The sequence below is a fragment of the Erpetoichthys calabaricus genome, chromosome 17 (assembly GCF_900747795.2).
Source record: "Erpetoichthys calabaricus chromosome 17, fErpCal1.3, whole genome shotgun sequence".
NCBI lineage: Eukaryota > Metazoa > Chordata > Cladistia > Polypteriformes > Polypteridae > Erpetoichthys > Erpetoichthys calabaricus.
Genome location: NC_041410.2, coordinates 44,836,017 through 44,857,247, shown reverse-complemented (window position 1 = coordinate 44,857,247; position 21,231 = coordinate 44,836,017). Strand labels below are relative to the sequence as shown.

General features: G+C 36.7%; 1 protein-coding gene across 1 annotated transcript in view; it reads left to right on the top strand.

The window, feature by feature from the left end:
- The first annotated feature begins 5,901 nt into the window (after nt 1-5,901).
- roraa (RAR-related orphan receptor A, paralog a) overlaps nt 5,902-21,231 on the top strand; it is a 216,939-nt gene continuing 201,609 nt past the window's right edge. The window contains exon 1 of the mRNA XM_028822901.2: nt 5,902-6,561. Coding sequence (XP_028678734.2) covers nt 6,420-6,561 — 142 coding nt within the window. The 5' untranslated portion in view covers nt 5,902-6,419. The remainder of the gene's footprint in view (nt 6,562-21,231) is intronic.

Sequence of the window (21,231 nt, the reverse complement as noted above, 5' to 3'; positions counted from 1 at the left end):
CTGTAGACCAGTACATCTCAATATCTGGTTTTCTGATTATTCCCATCAACATCAAAATCCCAATGAATTTTTTCATTTCGTTTTCATCAGTGTCTACCCAAGCACGAACACGGGAATGTGGAGGTAAATTGGGATTTTTCTCAATAAACTGTGCTGCATACAGATTTGTCTGATGAGCAAAATGTCTGATCAAATCAGGTGACACAAACAGCTCATAAAACTGCTCAGCAGTGTAATTGTTTACATCAACAGTAAAGCCACACGTTGCCTCAAACGGATGCAGAAAAGGTAGTTCACCTCAGGCAGCAGTCCAGTTGAGATGCTGGGGATACACCCACTCATCACCGTCATCCGATGCGCTGTCATTCACAGTATCATGCAGCGCATGTTGCTGATCATCATTGTCGCTAAAATCTTCTTCAAAACTGCTACAATCATGATCAGAATTATTGTCCAAAATCGCCTGCAAAACCTCACTTGAAGTCAGTTTACGTTTCGCCATATTCACAGCTTTCACTTTCGAATCACATCACGTGAGCAGCCAATACAAGCGCAGAGTTGTCGAAATACAACGTAGTAATAATACCCACGCCAAACTGTCAGTTGTACTACGCGCCAGGCATTCACATAACCACAGGCAAATGTGCCGGATAATTCCGGCAGTAAGGCATGAGCATTAAAGCTACGATGCCGGATATATCCGGCAGAGGGCGGTTAAGGGGTTAAGATGACGTTTATGACGGCCTACTTTAATGATAAAGTAAACTATGAGGTTAAAGTGGACATTTCGAGATTAAAGCTGAAACATTCACTTTAATCACAAAACAGACCTTTTCACCATATCCTTCATTTTTTTCTCTGTGGCCCAAATACACTGCCGTACATTCTGATGTTGTGAAGGTGCAAAAAAAAAAGATGGCACAGAAGATGGTATGTGAGACCTTTAAAATGCATCGTGTCAATTACGATGGGGAATATGCGACGGTTGAATATTAAAGCACCAAGCATGCATTGTCTGTCTGCATTTTGCTTCACCACATCAAACCATTCATCAAACATCGAAGCAGGCACATCGACCCTGGAGGATTCTCAAAGCGGCTTTCTGTCACATGTAGATAGTAAACAGAGACTCTGACTGTCACATTCCGACTTTGATCACAGTGCGCCCCCTGACTTTTTGCTGGAACTGCAACTCGCACACGTGTCGCGTTAATTTCTGAGGACCTGCTCAAAGGACTCATCAAATGAATGCTGGGAACACGTGGCAGATGATGCGTGTGTGTACGTGTTCTATAAACGAGCCCTTAGTTGCAACTGGCTTACTGGTAAGGATGGAACAGAAGTGGCTCATCCAACATTGGCTGCTAAAGCTTTGTGATGTCACGCTGGACTCATAAAACATTATTGGGGAAAAAAAGTTTGTCTAAGACGGCCGAGTTCCGACTTTTCAAAGAAAAATTCTGCAAACAAGGTGTTATGCAAACCCAGCAAATTCGCTGAGAAAAATGCTTTGGTTAATATTGAAATGTTGAGAGGTGAGTTGTCACCCCACCTAACCCCTTCTACCTGAAGTCACTGTGTAACATACGTTCCCATGTGTTCAACAACATGGACGATAGGAACACATCTATGTATATATAAAATCCAAGTTCTGTCCGTCTGTATGTCCGTTTTTCACGAGAGAACTACTTAACGGATTTGGATCAGGTTTTTTTCTAGAATTTGCCTGAACATTCCTGTTGATTTTGCAACTTCTCTCATCCCGCTAAGAATCATAGTTTGCTTGCAGGATCGAAATATTCACACTAATCCGAAACAGAGGCTGCTGGCCAAGGGGAGGGGGAAGCGTGACGTCAGGACTGTTGAGTCGGTCTACCTCTGTGTTTTACAGTGTACCTTGCCTCCATTTAGCTAGCGAAACCTTTTTGTTTATTGATTTTTAAAGTTTATCCTGTTTCACTACTACTCGGGCAGAGCCACGGCTAGTCAATTATAAATACAAGATGGAAGCAACCTTTGCAAAAGATTTAGGAATTATGTTGACACAAGATTTTCATCATCTAAGCAATGTGCCATGGCTACCAAAAGACAAATAAAATATTAAGTTATATTATAAAAACTGCCAATAATAAATCATGGAACTTATTGCTTAGGCTATATAGTGTACTAGTGAGACAACATCTGGACATGGAGTTAAAGCAGAAAGCCTTTAAGAAGTATCTGAAGAAACTTTAGAACATTAGAACTATCTGGATAGGAGCAGGCCATTCAGCCCAGCGACACTCGCCAGTCTTATCCACTTAATTTAAGGTCCCTAAGGTCTACCACACTACATGGTCACTTATTCCATGTGTCTGTGGTTCTCAGCGTAAAGAAATATTTTGTAATGTTTGTACAAAATTTACCCTTAACTGTGTCCTTGTGTTCTTGTTGGACTCATTTTAAAGTCACCATCTCTATCCACTGTACTAATTCACTTCATAATTTTAAACGCTTCACTTGTTTCTTCTCTTAATCTTTTTTTGCTTAAACTGAAACTTTTAATCTTTCCTCATAATTCATCCCCATATATCTACATTGTCTACCTGCCTGGAGGAGATAGAGGCATGGATGAGGCTCAATTTTCTTCAGTTGAACAGATCCAAAACAGAAGCCATCTTAGTTGGTACATCACATCATCTTCGCTCTTCTACCATCACCAGTATTACTTTCTCTGGCCAAAATATTCCTCTTTCCACATCTGTTACTAATTTGGGTGTTAGAATGGACTCCCAACTTACTTTTGACACCCACATCAAATATCTCTGTAAGTCATCTTTTTTCCATCTCAAGAACATCGCCAAACTCCGCCCATTACTCACCCTGGCAGATGCAGAGAAACTCGTCCATGCCTTTGTCTCTTCCAGGCTGGATTACTGTAATGCACTCCTCATTGGGATTCCTGGCAAGAGTATCCAGAGACTCCAGTATATTCAGAACAGCGCTGCCAGGATCCTGATGAGGGTGCGAAAGTATGATCACATCACCCCAATCCTGAAAACCCTTCACTGGCTCCCTGTTTCATTCAGAATAGAGTACAAGGTCTCCCTTCTTATCCATCAGTGCATTTATGGACATGCCCCTCTTTATCTACAGGAACTCCTTACCCCTCATAACTCCTTACGTTCCCTCCGCTCTGTACACACTAACACTCTTCAAGTCCCCAGAACTAAGCTCAGCAGCATGGGTGACAGGGCGTTTTCATCGGTGGCGCCGAGGCTGTGGAATGCCCTCCCTGATTACCTGAGAGCCCCACAGTCGACTGAGGCCTTTAAGCGAAACCTAAAAACTCATCTTTTTAGAAAGTCATTTTGTTAAAGTATTTTATAGACTCTTCTGTTTTTTTTTTATTTTATTATTCTATTTTTACTCTGTAGCACTTTGGGATTGCTAAAATATAAAGTGCAATATAAATAAAATGTATTATTATTATTATTATTATTATTATAGCCCTGGAATCAGCCTAGTCGCTCTTCTCTGGACCTTTTCTAGTGCTGCTATGTCCTTTTTGTAGCCTGGAGACCAGAACTGCACACAGTACTCCAGATGAGGCCTCACCAGTGTGTTATAAAGCTTGAGCAGAACTTCCTTGGATTTGTACTCCACACATAAGAGCGCTATATAACCTAACATTCTGTTAGCTTTCTTAATGGCTTCTGAACACCACTTGGAAGATAATAGTGTCGAGTCCACTACAACTCTTAAATCCTTCTCACAAGGTGTACTTTCAGTTTTCAGACCTATCATTTTTACTTCTGACATGTAATACTTTACATTTACTTACATTATATTTCATCTGCCACAAATCTGCCCAAGCTTGTATGCTGTCCATTTCCCTCTGTAATGATTTAACAGATTCTTGATTATCAGACAATCCACCTAGCTTGGTGTCGTGTCATCTGCAAATTTAAACAGCTTGTTATTTATATTCCTATCTAAATCATTTATATACAGTATATATTAAAAATAGCATCAGCCCCAGCACTGACCCCTGCTGGACATCACTCTTAACATCAGTCAATTTTGATTGGGTTCCTCACACCACCACCCTCTTCTTCCCGTGTTTTAGCCAATTCTTCACCCATCTACACACCACACCCTGAACTCCCACCTCTTTTGATTTGATGCCCAACTTCTCATGTGGCACCTTATCAAAAGCTTTTTGAAAGTCAAGATAAATAACACAGTATGCATCACTCTGATTGTATTCTTTTATTGTGCATACGATATTATGAGATATTGGGACAGCTTAGCTCTTAGCACAACAAACAAGCTTGATGGACTGAATAGTCTCCTCTCATTTGTCAAATATCGTATGTTCTTATGGAGGGTGTACAGATGCTATGAATAAAAGTACACTTATTATAGTGGTGTATTTTTACACCCTACCTGACCACAAATCACGGGTAAGATGTAGAAGGGAATAGAAGATCTAAGAAAAGAGCACCTGTTTTATTTGTGAAATGTCAAGAGGGGACTTTTTACTCCTTGGTCACAGATAAAATGTCAAGAAAATCAAATAAAAGACATGTATATTGTGGGTTAAATGTCGAGAGGGGATTTTTTTATCGCCTACCTGACCTCTTGAACCTGAGGTCATGGGAAGATGTAAAGCTGCAATGGAATTGGCCTTGACTGAAAGCTTCAGTCTTGTCATTGCCACCCGCGAAACGTGATGCGAAGCGTTCATTCTTTTCCGCGACCTTCGCAAACATTTGGATCGGTCAGCCTGGATCGAGAAAGTTGCAATACCAGTGGGTCACAGCGCAAATCACGAGCAGCAATACAATACAAAAATACACTTTGCAAACACAAGGCCGCTCCTTCAGATTTAAACTGGCAGTCGAACGTGTTGTTCCCACCTTCCACGACTGTGATCCATCTCGATGTGTCGCTCGGACGACCTGCTGTGTTTTGTTACTGCCCCGCACTTGTCTCCCGGGAGACCTCGATGGGAACAAACGGGGCCATTTGGGCACCTGTCAAGTCCGATTTCATCGCTACGTTGACCAGATGTGAGTCGCGGCAAGCGGAATAATTTGAGCGACCAGGTAGTAGAAGTGTTGCCGGTGCGGTGTGGAGAACATTGACTTTGACTTTCGGTATAGCCCTGACTCGTCCCCCTTTATACATTTAGGACGAGGTCCTTTTTTCTTTGCACCGTTTTAAGTTAAAAAAAGGCTTCACTTGCAGTACTTTGCCACCTCCCTCGATTGCATTTGCACTTTGTGTCAGCTACAAACAAAGGCAAAAGAAAACATAAAAGCCACAGCCTAGCTGTCGGCGTGCCTTGCATGTCACCTGTCATTTGCTAGTTAACGGACGCTGGGTATAAATTGCTCAGAAAGTCGAGTAGTGCGTCGAGAATCTTTAAAACATTTTTTTTCTGCGAGAAATGAAAATTCTTTACCGTTATAAATAGATTTTAAAAAGAAGGGGTAACAAGAAGAATTAGATGCTGGCATATTTGCACCAAGTGACAAAGCTTTGTGGCGGCGGACGGGCGGCTCGCGTACAAATGCACACAGGCTGCTTTTCGCCGTGAGACAGACTGCGGCGCATAACGATTAATTTTTCAGGGATTATGCTCCTTTAAGAGCTGGCATCGGTTTGTGAAGGGATTAATTCATGCATAATAAAGCAGGGCTTTCTGTGCATAAAAGAACCGCTTCCTTCCCTCTCAAGTGGCAGTGATGCAGTGTGGCCGCACATCAATGGCAGCAAGTCATCGATAAAAATGATTAGTTCAAAATTTAAAATGCCAAGACCGAGAGGAGAAAATAAGCCCAATTAAGTTCTCGGATCGGATAGTCGTCCTGTCTTCTCGTATGTTTTTTTTTTTATTATTATTATTATTTGTATACTCTACACGTGGCCCTGCTCCTTTAAACACCTGGAGCCGGCTTTTGGCTCATCTGACTATTAATTAACATTTATTGGAACAGGGAAGTGCCTTACGCTGGCAGGGCCTGCACGCTTACAGTTGCATCTGGACGATCGGGCCCCACGGCTTGCACTGCATTCCAGGGGGCTGCCGCTGTCGTCAGGCTGATTCTTTCTGACAAGTTTGAAAATACTAAAGCACCAGGCTTCTATTGTGATTTCCTTTTCAGTGTGGAGAGATTTTTTTTTAAAAAAAAGATAGTTGATCGCTGTGCGCCTGCCTGGCCAGATGCAGAGAGAGAGAGAGAGAGAGAGAGAGCGAGCGAGCTTGAGCTTCTGCGCTGCCATCAGTGGGAAGTGGGCCAGGCGGCGTAGTGAGGCATTTTCGAGTCGGCTCGGCAGTGGCTGCCTGCTGTGCCAGTCAGAGTCAGGGGGGCGGAGAGCAAAAAAAAAGAAAAAAAGATATTTGAAGTGATGTCAGAGTCACATGGATTTTCATGTGGTCATGCACTGAGGCAGAGACAGAGCTGTGCTGGCCAGCTGCTGCTGAGACAGCAGTGAAGGGCTTTTGCTCTGGTGCTACTTTTCTCATATGGACTTGGAGCTTAATGATGTATTTTGTGATTTCAGCTATGAAAGGTAAGGGAAGACCGTGCGCGATTTGGCAGTGGAGCCTTTGACAGCAAGTGTAACAAGTGGCTGAGGGTAAAAAAGGGGGGCGGGGGGTGCCAGCATGCCAGCTTCTAATGCATAGGCTGGAGGAAAAAAAACAGAGGGAGCACTTCTCATGTCTACGTTTAGCAGACTGTGACAGCTTATTGCTTTGAACGTTATGACTGCACACTCCGACTCCGATATTGGGAAACTTTGCGCGTATCCTGGAGCTTTTTTTTATTTTTTTTCTGCAGTTATTTCTCAAAAGTCTTAATCTTGGTCGTACTGAACGGAGTTGCATTTTGTCATGCGAAATGTTGGGAGAAGTTGTGGCACACTTTGGGATGATTTGCGGGCACAAAGGCATGAGTGAAGTAGGAATGATTTGTGAATAAACACTGGAAAAAAAGGTTGAGAATTCCTTGCGTGATGAGCTCGCAAGCTGCGTAGTGCACTTTTGGCTCTTTCAGTGTTACTTTTGGCAGGGATTACACTTTTATTACTTAATATTGGTGTGTTGTGCTCCACTGACCTATTTTTTCAGCTTCGGGGCTTATGCACACGCACATCCATGGGAACAGGGCTTGTTTATCCTTCGTGTTTTTATAGATCCAGCACACTGGACTGAGCATGCTTAATTCCACTAACCTGGCCATGCTTGTGAAAGAGATCAGGCAGCTGTCATTCTTCATAAATGAAGACGAGCTGCCAGGGAAAAGCTGGGAAAACGATGCGCTGTTTTCATGAGGGTTCTTGGTGGCTTTCCGCCTTTGCTTTCGCACTTTCCACCCGTCTGACTTTCAAAGTTCTATTTACCTCTTGTCTTCTTTGTCAAATGCTCGTTCACATATTAGGGACAGCATTAGTGTGCTTTCCTTAATTGCCACTGCTAAACATGAACCGTATGCATGTATATTATCAGCGTTGAGAGGGTTAGAAGAAAGCACTAGGCAGAAAACATACATCTACCTTCAACTTTAACTTCTGCCCAAGGCAACGATATTATAAAATGCATACGATAGAAAAAGAATGGAAGCAGAATTTGGAAAGTTAAACTTTTAGAACCCTTACGTGTATGTGTACAGGAGTTCAAAGTGAATGAATTAGTAGGCACTTGTATGTCCATACTGTAAGCAGACGAATAAACAAATTGAAATAAAAGTTTATATGCACATCAATAACATAGCATGCTATATGTATATGGTATGTTAGGCAATATGTGAACATTAATGTATAATAATTAGTACATTAATGTATAATAATTAGTATCACAAAGCTGTGTCTTGTGCCTGTACATTGACACCATACATATAAGAATAAAGAATCAGTAACTCAGTGAATAAAAGTATACATGCATATATACTAATAAGTACTGTAGGAAAAAACAGTATCTCAATGTATGTATACTGTGCCTTATTAAGGTACGCCTATATTGTATAAATAGGAGGAAAAACATATATAGCATACTATGTAATTAGTGTCTCAATATGTGTACATTATATTATGAATTATACAGTATATATAAAATATGTATTAGATTAATCAATTAGCATATGTATAGTGCACCATATACTTTCTAATTGTAGAAAAATATGGGAACAATCAGTCAGTATCTCAATACCATAACATATTCGTGTGCACCAACACTGTGTAAAAGAAAAATTGTTATTTCAGTTCCTTTTAAGGTACACTTATACTGTGTATATATAGAAGGGCGTGCATGTATATATATATATATATATATATATATATATATATATATATATATATATATGTTTATATATATATATATACATACAGTATATCAGTATCTCAGTATAATAACATTTATGTACACTAACACTCTATAACAGAAAATGATTATTTCTATGTGTGTATATTAATTTACATACAGTGTGTGTATATATATATATATATATATATGGAAGAAGAAAAATATGTAGCTTGTTACACTTATTCTGTACATGGGTATAGGAATAATCAATTAATATATGAATAGAGTACCTTATACATACACCTATAGTGTATAGTGTATATATCTATGTTAGAATAATCAATTAAAAATGTGTATAGTGTACCATATACTTACACACTATTTCTGTACAATAATACATGAATAAATAGTGTCTCAATATGTTAACATATTTGTGTACACTAATACTTTATAAAAGAAAAAATGAATTAGCGTCTCAATATATGTATAAAATATTTTATACTGTACATGTAAACTTACTTTACATATATATATTTTTTTATATATATATATACACACACACGGTATATTAGAAAAATTAATTAGTATATATATAAAAGTACCATGTACTTATGCATTAATTGCACAGAAATATGTGAATAATCAGTCAGTATTTAAATATAGTAACATACTGTATTCTGTACTGATACTGATACTGCATAAAAGAAAAAATAATGAATATTTCAATTTGCAGTGTGTATGAAGTATCTTATACATGTAAATTGCAGAAGTAATCAATTGGTATCTCAATGTATGTACAGTGCATTATTAATTTACACTAATACTGTGTATAAGTAGGGGAATAGCAATTAACATCTTAATGTGTACAGCCAGTATTTTACACAGGTATTGCCCAGGGATTGTTCCTGCTTCGTGCCTGATGCTTGCTGGGATTGGCTCCAGCTTCCCTGTGACCCTGCTCTGAATAGACGGGTTTGGAAGAGGGGTGAATAGATGAAAACAAATATATTGTATTTAAGTGTAGGAATATGAATGAATCCTTCATTGTGCTGTATGCGTATAGTGACCTGTTCATGTACACTAATTGCGTATATAAGTAAGGGAATACCAATTAATATCTCAATATGTTTATGTGGTACACATATGCTATACAAAAATATACTGTATGAATAATCATGATCTCAGTACATATATACATTATTTTATACATGTGTGCTAGTATTGTGTATAAGCTAGAGAATAATCAATTAGTATCTCATACATGTGCAACAATATTGTACACCAGTAAAGGAATAATTAGTGTCTTAATATATGTACTGTATAGTATGTCCTATACATTGCATTAAAACAAAACTATAAGAATAATCATTTTGTATCTCATTATATGCATGACATATGTTATATTTTGTACACTAAAGCTATATACTGTATAAGAATTAGAGAAACCAAATAGTTTATTGTGGAGAAATATATTACAATACCTTGTTTATAATATCAATTAGTACTGTATCTCAGTGCATGTCTATAATATCTTGTAGATATACACTGATACTTTGTATACTTACGTGTATGCAATGAAAATGTGTGTAAGTGGAATGATGCTGAATTAATAATAAAAAATAGTTTGGGTGGGTAGGTGTAGAGATTAAAAGATTGTGATGAGCTAAAGATAGACAAGTAATTTTTTTATATTCTAAGTTCAACTCGCTGAACTTTTCTTTTGCTGGAAATCCTAGCAGATCAGCGCATGCAGTCCCTGTAGCTTCTGTGAGCTCAGCTATAAAGATATAATCAAGTTTTCCTCCCCTTCAGCTTTATTAAATCCTGTTCAAAATGACATAACTGCAGATGTTATTTATCCAGCGCTGTATCGCCGGAGGCCACGCTGACTGTTAATCCGATGCCCCTCAGAGCTCCTCTCTCTGTCATTGCATAATCAGCAGCGCTGTCATTGTCTGGTCACTGTTGGGATCCACACTGCTAGGCAAAATTCTTTCTTACGCCGTCTTCCTCGTTAGCATTCACACAATTATTTTGTTTGTGACTTTCTTGAAGAATTATGCTTGCCGCATGCCTCTGTGTGAATACACGCATCTAAAAACATTTCACATTTCTCCAAGGTTTGCAGTCACTTGTGAAAAGAGCTGCTTTGCACTATACAGCTAGTACAGCAAGCTGCCTACTTTATACTTAAGGCATGTAACAAAATGATGGGAAGAGAAACAAAAAAACTATTTTCAAAGAAAGTCTTTTGTGTTTTATTTATTTAGTCTGTTTATTTATTTCATTTATATACCCAAGTCTGGATGGATCACCAGCCTAATCGCAGGGCAGAGTGGCACACACAGTCACACCAGACCAGTTTAGAATTGCGTGGTCACATCTTTGGGATGTGAGAGTGAAGCTCGGATTAGAAGAACTCACGTGGATGCAGGGTAGAAGGTGTGAAATCCACATGGACAGCGAGTGAACTCAGGATTTAAACCCAGGAATGCTCTCTCTGAAAGGTAGCAGTGCTAATCGTTGTGCCACCAAACTACTGTTTTTATTTCATTTGCTACTGATTAAGACGTGCAGAGATAAAAATGACATGCAGTGTGGTGTAGTGGCTAAGGCACTGAAGTTTGAGGTTTAAAGCTGTCAGTTTTCTTCCCACCCTGAACTCACTGGGTGAACCTGAGCAAGTCACTTAACCTTAATCTTAAAGTTCTACTTGCAAAAAAATACAATTGTGCAGTATGTGACCACTCAAGATGGGAGCATCGGACAAATGCATGAATAAAAAGTCACAAAAGTGTTCTGTTTGAGGAAAAGGGTTAGGAATGGTAAACAGAACAGGTCCATCATTCTGCGTATTCCAGGAGTTGTCTATTCACGTGTGCAGTGTACTTAACGCTCTAATAAAGCAATTAATACTGCAACATACACATATAATTTAAAGTAATCCCAACCACTGATTATAAAACGAGATGAGTAAATAACAAATATTATAAATAAAATCACAGGCACACACCGCTCTTCAGAAATGTCAGAATGTGCTATGGAAGTCATGAAAATGTGTCATGGCCAATTCCATATTCATTTTCATTGATAGAAAAATGTAAGTGCTGTTCCTAGAGTTCTTTCAATGTGACTTAAATTTTTTTTGTGCACCAGCAGGGTGGGATGCAAATAACATCAATATAATGCACTCTAATGCCTCTCCCTTTAGCTTATGGGATTGGATTTTCAGAATAACACATCTACATTAATCTTTCATATTGCATACTTACAGAGTAAAAACAATAACATACAGCAAGATGAAAAATTGCAAAAGCTATTTCTGATTTCCTTTTTATTATTGATCCAATGACAAATACAGCCATTTGTTTATTTTCTTTGAAGGAAATTAATTTCACGGCGTCATCCTATATGTACACTACTTACTCATTTTAATGCATTAGAAGTCCAGACGTTTACGTGTGCATACAGCCAAGAAAGATAGATTTTTATTCTGTAGCTGTTTTTTCCAATTTAAGAATATTATTGTTATTTTTAAAGAAAATCACGTTTATCCATCTTTCTCAAGTGTTTTCCACGGCTGACTATTAAGGCTTATCATAACCAGTCTGTTGACTTTTGCTGTGCTGCTTTCTACTAAATGTGTTTTTGAATGCCGTCTAGAGGGACTTTTTAATGAGATATTGACTGCTTACAGGAGGCATGGATTTTTAATTTAGCACTGGCTTAACTTTTGTTACAAAACTGCTCTGAAGAGACTGAACTGCCAGTGGGTTAAAAAGGTCAAAACCTTGAGACCCTCTTAGTTCTTATGAAAGAGTCTCGCTAAAAATTCACATTACTATCAACTCTGTGCTACTCAAAGACAGAACACGGGACGCTGTAGCTTTATCCACCCACCTGAGTTACTGAAACCATACATGGCTTCTCATAAACACCTGCATAGCTTAGAAAGTGTTGTCTCAGACCCCTTAATGGAAAAGATTGGGGCAACAGGAAACTATTGAACTGTAGTATTTATGCCAAAGCACGTGTTTAGAATTCTCTTACTATGGGATAGAGGACGACGTGTAGTCTAGTGCAAACTATGACACATGTACACATCTATCTATCTATCTATCTATCTATCTATCTATCTATCTATCTATACCCCATATATATATATACACACACAAACATACACACACACACACATATATATTTTATCGATAGACAGAATAAATATATATATGTATATTTGTATGTAATATAAATCAATGGATAGAATAAATATATACTGTATATATGTATATTTATATGTATATATGTGTGTATGTGTACATATATATGTGTCTGTCTGTCTATACGATAGAGAGTAAATATATGTATATATGATAGATAGATAGATAGATAGATAGATAGATAGATAGATAGATAGATAGATAGATAGATAGATAGATAGATAGATAGATAGATAGATAGATAGATAGATAGATAGATAGATAGATAGATAGATAGATAGATAGATAGAACTTTATTTGAAATTTGGCTTTTTACGGAAGCTCTTTAATGAAAAAAAATGTTCTCAGAGAAAAAAAAAACAAAACAGTGAGAAATAACAAGCTTCTGTAAAACACATATATATGTAGACAGAGAGAGAAACATGAGATACATTACATAATATATTTTATTATCTGATGGTCACATACATTCTATAAGTTTTGAGGTTGATTTCAATACTGATGCTAACACTCCTGCAAATTATCAGAAGGCCTGATCTTAACAGTAGGATTCTCTTTTGAATTTTTTATATGCATTTCATATGAGGCTACGTTATGCTTTTTCTATCAAGAGTCAAACTCTGGATAGTTGGACACCCCATACTGCTCAATTGTGCATCTACATAACTTGTACATTATTGCTGGTTCTGTCCACCTCATTTGTTATGTGTTTCTAAAAATCTCTTCATTTAGTATGTTGAATTTCTAAAATATGTTTCTTTCATAGCTTACATATTTCCTTATATTTTTTTTCCTCATATGTTTATGGCGTACATATTTTTGCTGATATTCCAGATTTTCTAGAATCAAAGAAAAATCATTGTTTGAATGCTTACAGTTTATACACGTACAAATTTCAGAATTTTGCGCCACCTTCATCAAGCATTTTTCAAATGCAGTGTCTGAAACTTTTTAAAATGCTTTTCTTATAAGGAGTAAAGACCCTAAAAAATACTGCATGCGTCACCTCGAGTCAAAACAAGGACTTCTCAGACTTAGGTTATTTACTTAGGTTATTTTCATATGCCAGCTTTCTTTGAAATGTGTACAATAGTTTAAAAGGTGCTGCATTTTGAGATTGTTCACCTAGAGTTGAGTGTGGGAGAGCAAAGTAAACCACATGTCGTTGGAGGGCTGAGAATGAATGTGCTCTTGACTTCTGAGAGTTAGGTGGCTGTATTTGAATTAGTGAGTTTTAAAGTCGTCCTCAACATTCTTGTTATGGAAAAATATGTGCAACTTTTTAAGAATTACGGGATTCTGATCCAGAATAGGTAGGTGGAAGGTGGGAATTTTTCTGTTGGTTTCAGCATGTACTGTACAGGGCCCGAATGTGTCATTGAAACTGTACTGGTAGATTTGGCTGGACACCTGTATCCCACAAAAAGTAACCCTAGCCTATAATTTTTGAAAAATATCAGCTTTGCTTTTCAGTGAACTTTGCTCAATTTAAAATCCCTTTGCTATTAGACTATAATGAACAAATAAAATAGAACAAATATATATACATCTACTTTCACTATATAAAATCCTAAGCCTAAAAGTGCAAAGATTTTGTCACGTTTTTTGTCACGCTTTAAATCGGGCTTATTTTAAAACCTACATATATATGTTTGGTATCATTATTTTCAGAATTTATCAAACTTTAATGTGATGTTGTTAGATTTTCAGATTCTTATTCCGTTTTTAAATTATAAACTAAAATATGGACATCAGTTTAACGGGAATACTCCAATCAGTAAGAGAGTAAATATTTTATTCTTATTTCATGATTTTTACTCTGTTAAATAATGATTAATTTTTCTTTTACATACTTATAGAATTTCATGATTTTGACTCCAATAAATAGTAATTTTTCTTTCTTACGTTTACAGATTTTACTAATATTCTGGCTGCAACTTGGGGTTGGGCGCCAAAGGCGCCAGGGGGGCTTGGCCCCCTAGTATATATAGATATATATATATATATATATATATATATTTATATATATATATATATATATATATATATATATATATATATATATATATATATATATGTATATGTGTATATATATATATATATATGTATATGTGTGTGTATTTGTATATGTGTGTGTGTATATATATATATATATATATATATATATATATATATATATATATATATATATATATATATATATACGCATATATTTATGTTTGTATGAGTGCATTTGCATTTGCAAGTATACAATAAGTATTTGTGTAAAGGTATACATTAAGCATGCATCAAATATATATCTTTAATATACAGTACATATATCATACATGTGTTCATTTACTTGTTTATATTTATATATATATAAAAACTCTATTTTTAATTTGTTTTTCGTCTACTATAGTTGCTGCATTCATAAATTGTAATAATAAAATATTTACCTAAATTATGCACATATCTGAATTATTAAAAATATAAAAAATATTGTTGTTTATGAAACCTAAGCTGATAAGACAACTAAGTAGGTTTTATGTTATGCACAAACCCAAGAGGAACAGAGTAAAGGTGTGCAGATGTAGTCCTTAGATGATTAACGGTCCCAGAAGTTGTGACTTTGCTGGCACACGCCGAGCTCTCCATCATAAGTGGCGTGTTAGTGAGAAGGTGACCGGTCACAGTGTTGGTAGCCTAAGGACAGGCAGTGAAGTGGTCTAAACCTTGGATGGAAGAAAATGAAAACTGCCAGGATAAATTTTAATAATGCAAGCAAGAAATGTGTGATGGCATATGCAAATCGCATCAAGCTTATGTTTTTAACATGACAAGATATATTCTGTGGTTTGGCTCATCCTTGCGTTAATGGAACAAGACTTAACATTCGGATACTTTGATAATAGAATAAACACATTAGCTGTTATTTTTATTTTTTGAAGTTGTATATAGGTCTTTAATCTTTGAACTCAGCCTACCCATCATCAGTACTTCCATACCAATCTCTGAGATGAATAAAATCGCCTGATGCCAACTTTCTCAAAGCGCAGTGAACAGTTTAGCTCTGTGGCTCCTACTGTCTGTAAATCTTCCCTTATGGTGGTCCCTAATGGTGTTCATATTCAGTCCTCATATGAATTCCCACCTTTTCTTTTCCCTTGTATTTTACACTGGACCCTCCAGGGTTTGCTCTCTTTTCTTACTGACTCTACAGAGCTTTTTGTTAACGTTAATGTTTTGTCAGTTAACTCTTAATCTAAGCTGTACCTACAATACAACTTAGTTACATATTTTATGACTTAATATTTACACATTTACAGGCTTTATCTTGTTTTACTTTAACCGTGATTTATTGTGCAGTTCACTTAGTTGTTAAATATAACAACTGCATGTTGTTATATTTTTGCTTTGAATGTTATTTTTGTATGTTTTGTTAAAAATGCCTGGGTATTTTGAGCTGTGGGAGAGGTGCTATATGAAATATGTGACTGTTTTCCAGATTCTCATGATGTTCAGATCAATAATGGGCTTGTTCTGACTGTAGCTTTGCCTCTCATTCAGAATGCTGCTTTGGTTGAAGATGACTCTGTGCACTTTTGCTGTGTGATATACATTATGTAATGTTGTTATAAAATGTTACTCAAGAAAAGTCAGCTGTTTACTTTTATTTATTAACACATGAAGTCTCTTTGACACTACAATATTGTTATGCATAACCAAAATCTATAGAAACACCATTTGAACAGACTCATTTGGGTACACGTCAGAGTACGGGTGCATTACTTACTGCACAGTATCTTTAGCCACATTGAGGAATTACAATGTATTTATATTCTTTATAACTTTGACCTTTGTAGTTCACCTCTAAGTACAATACACTTTACAATTAATATTAAATGTCTTTCAAGTTTTTTTGACTTCACTGTGATTTTCAAATTTCACTGGATAGACAAATTAGTGTGTTTACCCACAGGATCTATGGTTAAAATGGAATATCAATTGAACAGAATTACTTTGTAATGATTTATTATTCTGAAAGCAGATATAAACTATGGGTGGATGTAGTGCTTAAGAAAAGAATCCGTCTATCCCCGTATCTATATTGCTTTTCATTTTGAAGAGTTATGTTCTTTAAGCCAACAACCTGAACTTTGGTACTTCTCTCCGCAAGTCCAGTTTATCTCATATTCTGTAACTCTCACCCTTGAGTTTAGAGTCAGAAATACTTCAGTGTGATCTGTCGGTGGAGGTGGAGGTGGTGATGGTGAGGTGAAGTTTAGTACGCTTCACTTTCAACCAAGAAATCTAGGATTGATTCCAGCCTGTTACTTTTACTTTTTTCTTAATGATTCTTTTTTGTCAGTTTTAGTCATGGCTCCAAGCCACCCTGGTCATATTTTCTCTGGACTTGTTCATTGAAATTTGAGGGGGTTTTATTTGTGTGTCAGAAGAAAAAGCCAAAATTATTATATACAAAGATGCTTTCAAGTAAATGTAGTAAATTCAACAGGTTTAAGGGAAATATAATTTGGCAATACAGTACATAATTTGCAGATATTACTTTTTACCTTTCTACCTTTCACAGTTTGTCATCCGTGCAATGCTGGGTTACTCAGCTAGAATGAATACGAAGTATATGTAATGTGTATGTGTGTTTATGAATGTACTGTATATGTGTATATGTATGTGTGTGTGTGTATACAGTATATATATATATATATATATATATATATATATATATATATATATATATATATATATATATATATACTGTATATTGCAAAGTTTTTATTGTGAAATAATGCAAAGAGTATGCAACATGTGTTTCACCCTAATTCTGTGCTCATCAGGCGTACACACTCACTGCATCCCCCCTCGGGGAATCGAACCTCAGATGTCAGCGTTAGAGGCGAACCACACGCCGTGGTGCAATGGAAGAGGCTTCGCTGGGTGACCATGAGCAAGTCCCTTCACCGGCCTGTGCTCCAATTGGAAATACAATGGAATCAATTGTATCACAAATGCTGTAGATAGATAAATGTGAAATGTGATAGATAGATAGATAGATAGATAGATAGATAGATAGATAGATAGATAGATAGATAGATAGATAGATAGATAGATAGATAGATAGATAGATAGATAGATAGATAGATAGATAGACAGACACACAGAAGGAGTGGATTAATGTGCTTTAGGATGGCTTTTGCACAGGAAGGAACATTTTGTTTTTTCCTTGCATTCAGTATTAGTAAAGCAATTTACTGTTAATTCTTGTGTAGTGGTTAACAATATTTTTTCATATAGGAAACAATAACTTTTAGTGTGAATGAAATCTGATCTCAAATACAGATTTATGGCACCCCATCCAGTCATGTTTTGTGCCCAGTGCTGCTGAGATAAATGCCAGCTCTCTGTAACTCCTAAGCAGGTTTTAAAATGATATATTATTTAACTCAGATTTTTAAAGAAATGTGCATTCCAGTTGTTTCAGTTGGCTTTTAATAATACTCATGTAATATTATATAAATGTAATTTCTCTCTCTCTCTCTTTCTGTATGTGTGTGTGTATATATAAATATATAAAGACAAATATGTATATATATATATATATGTATATATGTATATATACATATGTGTGTAGGGCGGCATGATGGCCAGTCGTAGCGCTGTTGCCTCGCAGCTAGGAGACCTGGGTTCGTTTCCCGGGTCCTCCCTGCGTGGAGTTTGCATGTTCTCCCTATATCTGCGTGGGTTTCCTCCCACAGTCCAAAGACATGCAGGTTCGGTGCATTGGTTATTCTAAATTGTCCTTGATGTGTGTGTGTGTGCGTGTGCCCTGCGGTGGGCTGGCAGCCTGCACGGGATTGCGCCCTGTGCTGGCTGGGACTGGCTCCTGCAGACCCCCCCGTGACCTTGTGTTAGGATATAGTGGGTTGGATAATGACTGACTGTATGTGTGTATAGATATATGTATATATATATAAAGTGTATATTAATTTTCTTTTAGTACAATAAAGTATCTATCTATCTATCTATCTATCTATCTATCTATCTATCTATCTATCTATCTATCTATCTATCTATCTATCTATCTATCTATCTATCTATCTATCTATCTATCTATCTATCTATCATATAGTACCTTACATAACTATTTATCTGTCTGTCTATCTGATGGCTTGGTCTGCTGTCTTCACTATTAACTATTTGCTATAGTATAACAGCACATTAAGAACACAGAATGTTTTAATTTTCTATTAGTTGCATGTTCAAACGTGATGAATTGCACAGCATCTTTTATTTCCAATGCCCCACCTATTTTATTTATTTATTGTTTCTTTATCACATTCATATCACTTGACACCTTATTCGGCTGTTGCTCTGTTTTACGCAGCTTTATTCTGAGAAAAAGAACTGTGCACATATTCTTGAGTTCCTTGCACTGGTGTCAGGCTGAGGCAGTCTTCTGCTGTCGGTGTCGTGCTGCGGTGAAGCAGCTGTCTAAATGCTGTTTTCATTTCCAGACAGCTCACAGAAGTAGTGAGGTGCTCGTTCCGCCTCACACTGACCTGAACTGGAGTAAAAGTGAACTCACTCTGACATGAAGACAGAACTGCAATAGAAATCCTTAGGCCGGCATTTCCTTGAATGTACCAGCAGATAAGCCGAGGAGGGGGTCTAACAGCAGCTTACCTCTTGCCATTATTCCCTTTGAAGGGTTGTTTTCAAACATTAGGACCAAATTAAGAAAGCACTGCTTGTCCAGCTCAGCCCTTGAGGAGCTTGTGTGCTTACATTTTTTTGTTTCAATCCAACTCTTAATCAGTGGCTAATTCATGCCTGCTTGTACTTCTAGTGAATTCCTTTTTTTGCCTTCACAGTCAGCTGACAAGGCTTTTCTAGGAAACTGTGAAGAGGTCTTTAAATGTTTTAACTGTTTAGATAACAGGTTAAAATATGTCTGTGCCTTGAATCAGGATGAGTATGTGTAGGTGTGCAGGCACATGAGTGTGTTCTATGGTGGACGTCTTGGATTTGGTTCCTTTCTTGCACCTGCGGATGCTCAGTCACTCCAGGTCATCATTCTCCAATGATTGTGTTAGACAGGGTTTAAAACGGACACATAGATGGATAAACCGGTTCAGTAATGGATGTGTGTGTTCTCCTCCTGAGGCAGATGCCTTGTGTGTTTGTGTGGACATTTTAACAACAAACCTGGGTTGTCAGGTTCTTTATAGCAGGTGAAGGTTTAAAGGATCTATTGACTGAGCAGAACATCATGGATAAATGAGTTCTGTTCTTATGTGGGACTGAGAGTCTGTGGCTGTGCTTTAAGATCTCCACCAAGAAGTTCTTCCTTGTACCATCAGATGATCAGGTGTTTTTAACTTTTTCTTCATAGGTGTGTACACAAGCTGTTGTTTTGCCAGCGACTGTGATCTGAAGGAAGTGGTGCATAAGTGGCTTACCGCTTGGTAAAAAACACATTTCTTCTGAAAGCATATTAAAGCCTGAACAGCAATGGACTGTCTCCATCAAAAAGCACATGCCTTGGCTAAAAACTGATGCATTTGTAACATCTGTAGGTGCAAAGTTTCACTTCCATGTGCAAAATGTACTATTACTCAATTACTGAATGTTTCCTCACATTTTTATAATATCAAGTCAGGGGATCCATTTAAGAATTTGGAATCATAAATTGGTGTGAACTTAATATGAAGTAGAAAAGAGTGTGATTTTCAATTGTGCATCACACAGCTTTACTTTGTAAAAAACAACAATAATAATAATAATAATAATAATAATGTAATACCACCCATATGACCATTTTTGAACATTTTCCATTTTCCTAAGAGGGAGGTTTTGAAATAAAATATGAAATTATATTTGATCATTCTGAATGGCGCATGCCATGGAAATAATTTCAGGATACACTTCTTCAACTATTAAATTTTGTTAGGTAATATTTTCATTTTTACTTGGTATGAATAAAATCTTATCTTCAATAAAACAGAAACTGCATGGCCACAAAATGCTGTTTAGCAGCAAGAAGTGATTAAATGTCAATTCATAATTTTCCATTTGACACTTGCACAAGTACACTCTCGCAAGGACCACCATCTACAGTACCAGGGCCCACTGCTCATGAAGTTTATTCAGGTTGTCTAGTATTTATTGCTGTTACCATTTTATTAAATATTATTATTTTTTGACAGTTTTCATGGCCGCAGCATTTTGTTTTGTGTTGCCACATATCACTGCCGAGAGTGATGTCAGCCTTCCACAACTATAAAAATGGTCCCATTCATATTAAAATTATCCTACTGTTCGATTGAAGAAACTTTAAGAGTCTTCTTAAAACATTTTTTTAGGAAAATCTCATATTTTTAGCATTTTTGACCATCTTGGTTCTTGTTTTTTGACATTTCCTTTTGGTTTAGATGCATGAGTTACAATTCATTGTTCTGACCTGTGCCTGTTTTTTCCCCTTTTAGTTAAATTCATGTCTCGCTTACTTTTTATTGACACAATTTGTGGACACCAAATGCCTTGAATATGGGAAAGGTGCTATATAATTAAAATGTATTATTGTTTTCACAACACCATCCTGCATGATAAGACCTCAGAATCTTACATGGGACCTTTGATCTGTGATGTTATTATCATATCATATTTTTACATATGCACATATGCAAACAGGGCTTCAGCATCAGGATTATTTAATAACCC